This window comes from Oryctolagus cuniculus, chromosome 6 (assembly GCF_964237555.1).
Source record: "Oryctolagus cuniculus chromosome 6, mOryCun1.1, whole genome shotgun sequence".
NCBI lineage: Eukaryota > Metazoa > Chordata > Mammalia > Lagomorpha > Leporidae > Oryctolagus > Oryctolagus cuniculus.
The window spans coordinates 33235690-33247957 of NC_091437.1; the positions used below are offsets into that span (position 1 = coordinate 33235690).

At 44.2% G+C, this 12268-nt stretch overlaps 1 protein-coding gene across 1 annotated transcript in view; it reads right to left on the bottom strand.

Annotated features, from left to right (window-relative positions):
- PRELID2 (PRELI domain containing 2) overlaps positions 1-12268 on the bottom strand; it is a 93936-nt gene that overhangs the window by 9684 nt on the left and 71984 nt on the right. Inside the window, exon 6 of the mRNA XM_051843459.2 lies at positions 5972-6041. Within this exon, the coding sequence (XP_051699419.1) occupies positions 5982-6041 (60 nt within the window). The 3' untranslated portion in view covers positions 5972-5981. The remainder of the gene's footprint in view (positions 1-5971; positions 6042-12268) is intronic.

The following is a 12268-nucleotide window of genomic DNA, read 5'->3' on the forward strand; positions in this document are numbered from 1 at the left end:
ACCTAATTACAGGGCACCTGGCTATTTAAAAGAAATGTTAATGGATCTAAAGGGAGACACAGACTTCCACATAGTAGTAATGGGGGACTTCAATACCCCACTTTCAGCCATGGACAGATCAACCAGACAGAAAATCAGCAACAAAACCAACAGTTGATCAACACTACAGACCAAATAGAGCTAACAGGTATCTACAAAACTTTCCATCCTACAGTTGCAGAATATACATTCTTCTCACCAGTGTATGGAACCTTCTCTAGGATAGACCACATGCTAGGCCTTAAAGCAAGTCCCAGCAAATTAAAAAAAAAAAAATCGAAATCATACTATGCATCTTCTCTGACCACAATGGGATGAAGCTGGAAATGAACAACTCAAGAATCTCCAGGGGCAGATGGGCTTGGGAGGCTCCTCAGAGGGAGGGTAGCAGTGGTGGAGGTAGAGGTTCCTCCTGGCCCTGTTAATGTCGGGGCCAGGCCCAGGAAGGATGGCACCCTAGAGCCTGGCCTTGCTGAGGCAGGAGCAGGAGGGGATAGGGTGGGGCCTGGCCATGCCAGAGGTGACCCAGTCTGCTGTAGTGCTGGGGCACCAGTTTTAGGAGAGGAACGGACTTCAACTCCTGGGGTCAGCTGGTGGAGACGATAGATGAGTATCAGATATTAGCAAGACAGCTACAAAAAGAAGTCCAAGCTCAACACAGGAATGCCAAAATCACTGAAGAACAAAAGAAAACCATAGGCAAAATTGCAACATGCTTGGAATTGCAAAGTTCAGCTTTACAGTCCACACAGTCCCAAGAAGAAGACCTGAAGAAGCTAGAACTGATCCTAAAGAATATTCTTATATATGATAAAGAATTCCTGTTTGATGTTCAGCCTGTACCATTAAGAAGAATTTTAGCACCTGGTGAAGAAGAGAATTTGGAATTTGAAGAAGATGAAGAAGAGGGTGGTGCTGGAGCAGACTCTCCTGCTTCTTTTCCTGCCAGAGTTCCTGGGAAGTAAAGAATGGAGCATAAGCTTTTTTTATCTATGGGAAAGCTCAACGAGGGTCTTACCTCTCTGTAAATAACCTAGGCAAGCATCCTGGGCAGGAGAATGGGGCTAATCACAGGACACTGCAGCAGTCCCCTGAGGACGCAGCTGCCCCACATGCACACAGGCTTCCCTTGCACAAGCCCTTCTTGCTTCCCACACTGCTGTAGCTATGACAATACTCTGCCTTGTTGCTAGAATCTGCAAGAATGCTGGCACCAGCAGGCAACTCAATGGCTGCCATGAATTATGACAGTGTCAGGTTTTCTGTTTTAACAAGGGAGGAAAAGCTTCTCACAGAGCCATCCAGCTATTGACAGACACCATCAGTGCACCTGCCAGCACAGCTCTCAGAGACACGCAGGAAGCCTGGACATTCAGGCCAGTCTGGACTTAGCTTGCTTGCGGCCTTTGCAATAGGAAAATGTTTCTTGATTTTTCACTGTCATCTGTAGCTCTTACAATGCCACAAAATGGCATTTATTTATTGGCAAAGTCTGTAGACTCAGTAGAGAAGCTGTTAACTGTAACATAAAACTTCTTCAAACTCCGGTGATATGCCTTAATTGTGTCAGCTGTTGATTTTACTGTTTGAGAGTAGAACCTGTGCAATATCTTATACTGTATTTTGTTAGAAAACCTGAGTAAAATTTCACATGCTGGCTAAATTAATAATCTCTTTTTTGTTATAACACAATACTTGAAGCATGATAACTTTTTAAAGAAAAGAAGTTTATTTAGCTCACTATTTTGGAGGCTCAGAGGCATTTGCTGGCATTGCTGAGCTCTGGTGAGGGGCCATGCAGTGGTGGCAGGAAGAACTCACGGTATCAGACAGGAAGCTGGAAAGATTTAGGTCCTACAGCCCCTGACAAGAGCACAACCCCAGTTAACCTAACAACGTGGCCTAAAATTCCACCACCACACTGAGGACCCAGCCTCCAACACAAGAAACTCTGGACAGACCATATACTGCCCACAGCACTGGCATTGTTAGATGTTCATTAACTGTGTGACTTCCTCTTGGCATTAAGTTATGCTACTGAGCCATTTGCTTTTTTAATGATTTTTTAAGCTGAATATGACTTCTTAAAAAAGCTTTATTTTAAATGGTGATTAGGACCGCAAAATAACGCCACCTTTAGTTGTCAATGGATATTACTTACAACCAAGTGATTTTAATTTTTTTGACCCATAGCTACCATTGTAAATTGAGACAGAAGGAAGAACCCAGAAACACATCCACACTTGATTCATGACTGAGATAGATTGCAGGAGTATGGGAAAATTGTAGTCTTTTTCATAAGTAGTGTTGGGACTGTTGAGTATATATGTTGAATAGGATGAAATTGGGCTCCAATAATACACCATGGACAAAAATGAATTCCATGTACAGTACAGAATTAAATGTGAATAGCAGTGGGCCAGCGCTGTGGCGTAGCAGGTAAGGCCGCAGCCTGCAGTACTGGCATCCCCTATGGGTGCCGGTTCAAGTGCCAGCTGCTCCACTTCTGATCCAGCTCTCTGCTGTTACCTGGGAAAGCAGTTGAAGATAGCCCAAGTTCTTGGGCCCCTGCACCTGCGTGGGAGACCCAGAAGAAGCTCTTGGCTCCTGGCTTCAGATCAGCCCAGCTCCAGCCATTGGGGCCATTTGGGGAGTGAACCAACAGATGGAAACTTCTCTCTCTCTTTCTTTGCCTCTCTGTAACTTTGCAGTATGAATAAATAAATAAATCTTTTTTTAAAAATACTTGGTAGGGCTGGTGTTGTGGCACAGCAGGTAAAGCCGCTGCCTGTGCTGCTGGTATCCCATATGGGCACTGGTTTGCATCCTGGATGCTCCTCAATGCAGCCAAGTCTTCCCTGGATCTCACACTAGTTACCCAGCTGCATTCACCCTGTGAAAATTCAGTAAGCTATATTTCAGATTGGTGCATTTTTAAACATATATGCCATGCTTCCATAGTAAGTATGTTTATAAAGGAAAACTGCAATTTGTAAATCATATAACCAACAAAAGATTCATATCAAACTATTAGAGACTTCCTACAACTCAAGAAGATGGTTGCATCAATAGAAAAATGGGCAAAATAACTGAACAGAAACTTCAAAAACAAGGAAAACCAGAGGCTCTATCTAACATGAAGAGATGTCCAGCCTTATTAATCTTTGGAGAAAGGCAAATTAAAGTGAGATCGGGGGCCATATATCATGGTACAGTGTGCTAACCCATTACCTGCAATGCTGGCATCCCACGTGAACACTAATTCAAGCCCAAGCTGTTAACAATTCAGTACAGCTCCTTGCTAATGTGCGTGGGAAAGCAGAAGACAGCCCCAGGGCTTAGGCCCCTTCTACCCTGGATGGAGCTACAAGCTTCTAACTTTGGCCTGGTCATTGAGGCCATATGGGGAGTAAACAAGCAGATGGAAGATCTCTCTGTCTCTCCCACTCTGTAACTCTGCCTTTCAAATAAATAACTATATCTTAAAAAAAAAAAAAAAAAAGAATCTCTAGAACATATGCAAACACATGGAGACTGAACAACATGCTCCTGGATGAACCGTGGGACATAAAGAAATCAAAAGAGAAATCAAAAAACTGTTGAGGAACAGGTTTTTTTTTTTTTCATACTATTTGTTGAACTCTTTACTTAGTATAGAGTTAATCTTCTGTGTATAACGTTAATTGAAAATAGATCTTAGTAAAAAACAAGAATGGGAATAGGAGAAGGAGGAAGAAGGGTGGTGTGCGGGTGGGAGAGTGGGTATGGTGGGAAGAATAACTATGTTCCAAAAGTTGTCTTTATGAAATGCATGAAGTTTGTGTACCTTAAGTAAAAGGCTTCTGGGAAAAAAAATACTTGCCCCTTATAAGTGGAGGACCTCATGTCTTTGCTTAACTAAGAGCTAACTTTAGATGCAGCCCCCAGTGTAACATGGGATCTGAGCCCAGGCACAGGTGCAGCAGGGGTTGTGAGCATCACAAATAAGCCAGCATAGAAAACAGGGAGAAGTGGCCAGGTTCTTCTCTACAATTTCTAAGGAGCAGAATGGGTGTAGGAGTAAACCATACTTAGATTTAATTCTTACATTTTATATGCACCTCCCATGTGCCTTGCCTGCACCAAATAAAACTATCTCAATTAGCCTTTCCAATAATAATGAAATCTACTTCTACTTCTAAGTATGCAGAGGCTTTATCCTAATCAGAAGGGGTCCAGAGGCAGGCATGTGGCTCAAGGGTCATGACACCACTTGCGGCACCTGCAATCCATATTGGAGTTCCTGGGTTTGAATTCTGGTTCCACTTCCCATCTGACTTCCAGCTAATGCACATTCTAGAAGGTAGCAGGTGATGGCTCAAGTACTTGAGTCCCTGTCAATCCACTTGAGAGAACTAAATTCAGTTCTAGATGCCTGGCTTCAGTCTGACCCATTCCCAGTGGACATTTGGGGAGTGAATCAGTAGAAGGAAGATTTCTCACAGTGTTTGTCTCTCTGCCTTCCAAATAAATAAACTTTTAAAAGGAATGGAGTGCAAGCTGCAAACAAGCAGAAGCACTTTACAGTTCTCCAACCACGGGTTCACAGTCCGCACCAGCCTGCCTTGAATGCTGAGGAACCTGTCTATGAAGCTTCCTTTTGCTTTTCCTTTGCCTAATTACTCTCAAACGGTTTTGTATATCACAACCTGAATACCAGGTCACTTATACAAAATAATGTGTCCTGGGGCCAGCGCTGTGGCGCAGCTGGTTAATGCCCTGGCCTGAAGCGCCGGCATCCCATTTGTGCGCCGGTTCGAGACCCAGCTGCTCTACTTCCTGTCCAGCTCTCTGCTATGGCCTGGGAAAGCAGTAGAAGATGGCCAAGTCCTTGGACCCCTGCACCCACATGGGAGACCCGGAAGAAGCTTCTGGCTCCTGGCTCTGGAATGGTGCAGCTCCGGCCATTGTGGCCAATTGGGGAGTGAACCATCGGATGGAGGACCTCTTTCTCTCTCTCTCTGCTTCTCCTCTCTATGTGTAACGCTTTCAAGTAAAAATAAATAAATCTTTAAAAAAAAATGTGTTCTGTACTCTGAAGCCAACATAAGAAATGTGGAGGTAATTCTGAACTACCTACAGCAATGCTTGCTTTACTAAAAGGTTTCACCACCGCTCCGATGCTAAAAACCTATGTCTCATAAATATTCTGAGATATAAATCCCTCATATTCACTTATTTTGGACATTCATTTTCTCTGAATTACCTCTGTCCTGCTCTTTCCACCAAGCCCTTCTCCTTGATCTAAACAACAACAATTCTGAGGAGAGGAAGTGTCACTTGAGTTTATACCATTTGCCCAAAACCAGAGGTGGCACGTGCTCCAGCATGAGCACCACCCTGCTTCCACCCTCTGCCCACGGCAGATACTACAAATCAATCCAGGGGTCCTTCTCAAGGCCTCAGAATCCTTCTCAACAGCACTTCAAACAGCCACCTCCAATCAGTGGGAATATATATGATTAACAAGATATATTTTGTTTCATTAGCCAATCAACATGCCCCTTTCTTGATTCCCTTCCTCCTCTAATTACACTGTAAATCCTTCCATTTATTGTTCTCAGAGCAATACAATTAAGCCTCAGTTAATCCCAAGTCACAGTCTTCACAGATCTATGACACCTTCAGGGTCCTCATCCTAGCAGACTGTGCTGAACACTTTTAACACTTTGAATGTCAAACCAGAATAGAGTAGAAAACTATTCTAAAAATCAAAGCAGCGAGTAAATAAAGGTGCTGAACAGATAACAAAATACCTGTAAAATAGTAAGCTGTGTACACACCAGGGAAATGCTCAACACGAATAGCCCAGGGAGGCTGATGCTGAGCGTCAAGCTCATAGCACGGAAACCTCGCTTCAGTAAATAGTTCTGATTTTGCTTTCAGTACTTACTGATGATTCTTTATTCCACTAAGGGGGCACCACACTGTTCCTTCAGCAGCATCTCCATTATTCTAATTCCCTAGAGAGAGAAAAAAGAAAAATCAAAATGCCGTATTTCAGAGACAAGCCCTTGTGCCACCACCTCTTTCCTTCAAGGAATGCAGGTCATGCTCACATACTCATTTCAGGAAAGTAGGCTCATCATCACACCCTATGTTTTTATAATATTTTACTTAGCAATTTCACCTACACTATCACCAGACACTCAGAACTACTCAAAAAGAGGGGCAGAGCAGAGTTTAAACACAAGAAAACAGCCCAAGAGAAGTTAACCTTAGCAGCGCGTTGCTAAGTGGCATTGCCAGAGCTGGAGCACTGGTAAGAGTTAATAGTTACTGAACACTGGGACACGTGCTGGGTTTGCTACTAAGGCTTTACATGCACTGTCTCAGAAGTGGGTGCTATGTGCCTGACTGAAGGTCCCCTCCAGGACTGCAGAGTTCCTTCCCCTGTGGACCCACACCGCAGGCTGTTGCTGACAATCAGCCACAATCAGCCAAAGGGAGTTGTCTTCCCTGAAAGCACCTCTCCATGGGAAGCCTACATTCAGCAAGTGGTAGATGTAGGCCCACAGAGGGATGGCCCCCTTTCCTCAACCTGAAACAGCTCTAAAAGGCATCCCCCCTCCACAGCTCCTCACAGGGTCAGCTGAGACCTTCGCTGCAATGTCAACATCACCTTCTCCTAAGCATGCTTCTCCCACAAGAGCTGTTCATCAGAGCCCCTCCAGTACCCTCTGCATGCAAATCTCCACCTCTGAACCTAGGTCCCAAAAGCCAACCTAGGCCTCTTTATTTAAAACACATGAAGGGGCAGGCACTGTAGCCCAGCAGGTTAAAGCCCCAGCCTGCAGCCCTGGCATCCCATATAGGCTCCGGTTCAATTCCAGGCTGCTCCACTTCTGATCCAGGTCTCTGGTATGGCTTGGGAAGGCAGTGGAGGATGGCCCAAGTCCTTGGGCCCCTGCACCCATGTAGGAAGACCTGGGGGAAGCTGCTGGCTCCTGACTTCAGATCGGCACAGCTCCAGCCACTGTGGCCACTTAGGGAGTAAACCAGCAGATAGATGGAAGACCTCTCGCTCTCTCTCTCTCTCTCTCTCTTTCTCTGCCTCTCCCCTTCTCTCTCTGTGTAACTCTTTCAAATAAATAAATAAATCTTTAAAAACAAGACACATGAAGTCCTTGAATGAGCACTATTCTTACACCTATTAGTACAGAGGAGGATACAACTAGAGGTGTCAGTGATGTCCCAAAGTTACATAGCTATCAGGAGCAACGCCAGGGAGAGAGCTCAGGCACACTACTCTGATTTCAGAGCTATCCCTTCACCTGCCAGAAGCACTCATTTCACAGCTTCCCAAATCAACCGTCCCTGTCCAGTAATATTACCCTGGAGGAAACAAGAAAGCAGCAGTTGCTTCCCCTCTTCAGAGACAAGTTCTCCAGCCAGAGGATAACCCCTCAAGTGGAAGGACCCAGTCATAATGTAACTGTGAAACAGAACCTAAAAGAACTCAAAGCTGGGTCCAGGGGGAACAGACTCACGAATCTCAGAGACTAGAAAGTACTTTGGAAAGAATGATAAAGATGAAAGGAATACAAAATGCATGAACCCATTCCCTCCCAGAAAGTCTCTGACTGAACAGGTCCCAAAGTACTTTCGTTAGGAAGCACTCACATGACCCCCTCATCCCAGAAAGTCTGGGAAATGCTGAGTGGTCCCACAGGGCAAGTCAGGGACTTAGGACCTGGGATTTGTTCTGAGCCAAGGGATGGGAGTGGGATAATCAAAGGCAAAATTAGAGCAAACAACAAAATATATTTAACAGCAACGTAGACTGAACAAAAGTTAGCATTTCCTTAAGGAGCCAGGTCCTTCAAACTCTGCCAGGCCATTGCCCCAAAAACTGCCAGTGTCTTGGAAGGAAGGGGCATTCAAGGGCCCTCAGAGAACTCTGAACAGCATGCAGTATTGGCTCAAGCAACACATCAAACCGTAGGGCCAGGAGCGCTATCATCAAGACGAGAAGACATGGATCCCAGCCCCAAAAATCACTCTGCTGACTACTTAAGCTGATCACTTTTACCAAGGAGTAACTTAAGACTTCAGCAATCAGTGAGCTTTAAGGCCAATTGGATCAGTGCTGCACAATGGAATTAATAGGGGAATCCACAAAAGCAAACGAAGATTCCCAGGTCTTGGCAACTGACTCAATCACAAATTCCAGGGGGGAATCTAGAATCTATGCGTGTGTAAAACACTTATGTGATATTTTTACATGGAGATTTATTTATTTATTTGAAAGGCAGAGTTATAGAGAGAGGGAGATGGAGATGGGTTGAGAGAAAGAAAGAGATCTTGCATCTCCTGGTTCACAGCACAAACATCTACAACAGCCAGGGCTAGGCCAGTCTGAAGCCAGGAGCCAGGAGCCCCATCCTGGTCTACCCACATGAGTAGGGACCCACACACTTGGGTCATGATCCACTGCCTTCCAGGCACATTAACAAGAAGATGAACAGGAAACGGAGTAGCCAGGATGTACACTGGCACTCCAATATGAGTTACCATTGTAACAGTGGCTTAACCTGCTGCACCAAAAACCAGCTCCTACTTAAGTGATTTTGCACATAATTAGTCTATTTACTAGAACTTGTATATAATAGGATTTTTTAAATGATTTTATTTATTTGAGAGACAGAGTTTCAATGTGCTGATTCATCCCAAATATCCACAAAAGCTGGGGCTGAGCCCAGCAGAAGCTGGTAGCTAGGAACTCAGTCTAGGTCCCCCAAGTAAGTAGCAGAAACCACATCACGTGATCCATCACCTCAGCCTCTCAGGGTCTCTATGGCAGGCAGCTAGCATCAGGAGCCAGAACGGGTAATTGAACCCAGGGCCTCCCATGCAGGATGGGGACATCTTAACTGCTAGGTGAACAGTGCTCCTAAAGAGCAGCTTTATACCACTTCTGAAACCCCTTCCAACTCTGCTAGTCTTGGAATTGGTGAAACAGGGTTCCTAATCATTTCTGAAGATGAAGTATGCACTGTACATTTAGAACCACTCTCTTCTGAGGAACTGAAGGGACAGCAGGCACAGGTGGGAGATGAAACAACCAGTGGAGTGAAATTCAACCAAATTCTTAACACAAGACCTGAATCGTGCTTATTTCTGCTCCTTTCTCATACACTCAATAGTTTTGATTAATGATACTTCATTATGCACCTACTGCTTGCACTGGAGATTCAATGGTGAACAGAGAAGATGAAGTCCCTGCCCTCACAGAACTTAGTCTGGTAAAGTTCAGCCCTGTTCCAATTTTTTTCAGCAAACCTCTAGACATTAATTTAATTAATTAATTAATTGTCTTCCTTCTACTTTGAGGAAGAAAAAAACTACCATATTAATTCCCTCCCCAGCCTCCTTTTCTGGAACAGATGCATAAATCTAGATGGTGTGTTTTTAAAACAAGAAAAGCACACTCCCTCCTCGGGAAGCAAGAACCTTTGAACTCTCCCATCCATCTAAATGAAGGTCGCCGCCACTTACTGAACCGAACATTAATTGACATAAGTGAAGACGCTGAGGTTTGCCTTGGGAATTCAAAGACTTTATTTATTGAATCAACTATGTTCACAATGTGACAGTTGGTTTTTCTTCTTTTCCGTTCTCTCATACCACTTTAGTCTTTTTAAGCAGAACAGATACAGAAAGTGGAAAATTGGGGCAGTGGGAGAGGTCTAAAAGCGAATTTTTTTTTAAAAAGGGAGAACCTAACAGGGAGACCAAGCTATTATTTAGTACCTCTCTTTGGCAAGAAAGTACCAAATCAAAACCCAATCAATAGAGTCCTTTCAAAGTTTGTTCCAATGCTTAAATCTCAAACCCCAGGAGATCAGGCATAAAGGGTATACATTTATACCACTTGTCACAAAATGATGCCTGAAATGCAGAACAAACCTTAAGTGGATCCACCTTTACAGATACAGCTTAAAAGCTTTCTGGACTGACAAACCATAAACCAGCTTGATTTTATTATTTCTTTCGCTTCAGAGAGTCTTCTTCTCTATTATAAGGCTATCTTTCTCTATTTGCCAACATACAGATAAGTGAGCTATCTCATAGTCTCATTTCCCTAACACCAGAGCCGTGTAGGCCAACATATCCCCACAAAGGAGTCCCAGCGCCTTTCAGATCCAAAACACTTCACAAATACCCCTCTGATCATTACTGAAAACACAAAGCTTGTCGTAAGAGGAACAGAAAGAAGTCAGAAGCAAAGGCAGCTAAATCCAGACAGTGTATTTATTTTGTTATCAAACCAATGCTTCCTTAAGAAGCTCTGATTTACCTAGGGAGTTCCAAAGAGAGTAATATTTAGACCTTACAAGCTCTAAAGCAGTTCTCATCCACGCAGAGCTCTTAACAAAAGAGAACTGCTCACTTAATTATCACGATGACAAAAGCTTGGTGTTAGAGACTCCCAACAGAAATAATGCTTCCTGTGGATCACGGCTTCGGAGCAAACACCAGAAACAGCAGCAGCACTCGCTGCATGTGAGGGACTGCACTGAGGCCGCAGGGAACAGGGATGCATAGAAGACTCGAGGGGTCACTGGTCTTTTGGGAGGATACAGAGGAATTCAAAAGAACTGAAAGGCTAGCCAGTCTCTGAGAAGTCTTAGGATGTCTAAAAGGAAAAAGTACAATGGAAGAAAGGAGGTCAGAAATGGTCTTGCAGGAAGGGAAGACTTGTAGAAGCCACAGAAAGAGAAAGATTTGAGGATGACCCAGAGGCTGGCAGAGGCGGGCTTAGGAAAAGGCACGGTGGTGGTGGTGGGAAGCATCTGCAGCACTCCAGCAGTTAACAATTGCTCCCTGCAGGGTGGTAAGCAGCACTGGATACAGCAAGAGTGAAGACCCTTTCACTTCCCACCTGTCTACTCTGACAATCACCCATCCCCAACACACAGATTCCGCCCTACTTTTGCTCGCTTCTTTTGTGAACAGACAATAGCACATAAAATCTCTCTGATTTACCCACAAATGACACTGTGTTCAAGAACACTACTAGAGATTCAGGCTCACCTCTCACTAGCTGTGAGACACTGGATATTTTTCTTACATTCTCATTGCCTCGTTTGTGAAGAGAGACAGTAACAGACTTGTATGATGAGTTACTTAAAATCATAGCTAATCTGGTGAACATGGTACTGAGTTTCTGGTGACCACTCAGTTCATCAGCCTCTTTCATGATCATCTGATCCCACTTAGAATGCAAGTCCCATGAAGTTCAGAGCTATGTCTATCTTGATCAACATGTACCCCCAGAAACAACGTTCTGGAACAGAAGGCAAGCAGAAATGTCTGCAGAATGAATGAATGAATGAATGAATCTACCAATCAACCAATCAAACATCCACTTACATGTCTACCACATTAGATGGTCCCATGCTCAGGGGCAGGGAACAAAATTTACTTATGTGTCAGTGCAGAATAGGGCACGCAGGAGGCACTCAGTGTTGATGGACAGTAAAACTGATCAACTGATTCCTCCTGAACGCAGGCTGATGAGTCTGAATTTTGGAAGCACAAGGCAATCTGCCTAGTTGAAACTGTCATTGAAAAGATCAGCATTCCAACAGCTGCCCTAGGAGATGAGAACATGATATTGGACCGTCCCACTACCAGATGTCCCCATATGTCCAACTCAAAAACCTGGTTACATTTCCTCATTCTTTTCTTGAAAGTTGCCCCATCTTATGCTTTAGCAATGGGTCTGATCATATTTTCTTAGATTCCTGCTTTTTAGGACATGGTCACAATGTGCAAAAGGAATCCAGAACAGAGAACTGCAGAGCATGCAACCCCAGCACGTGCAGAAGGAGGAAAACCCAGATAGCTGAACCAAAGAGACCAGAGCACCACCAGATACACTGGAGCCCTTTCAGAAGTCAGATGTCTGTAGAACAAGGAAATCCAGACTTAGAAGTCCATTTTACTATGCTGGCCTGCATCCAAGCCCCTCCAAACAGAACTTACCTAGCCAGTGTTTCCACATACAAGCTTTCTCCTATCTGATCCATAAAACTTTACCCAGACCCCCATGGAGGAGGCAGATTTGAGCCACACTCTCTTGCCTCCTACAGGTCATCAGCTAAGTCTTTCTCTTCTCAAAAAGACTGGCCTAGTAGAATGTGCTTAGGTATAACAAGCAGCAAATTGACCTCACTGGGTAACA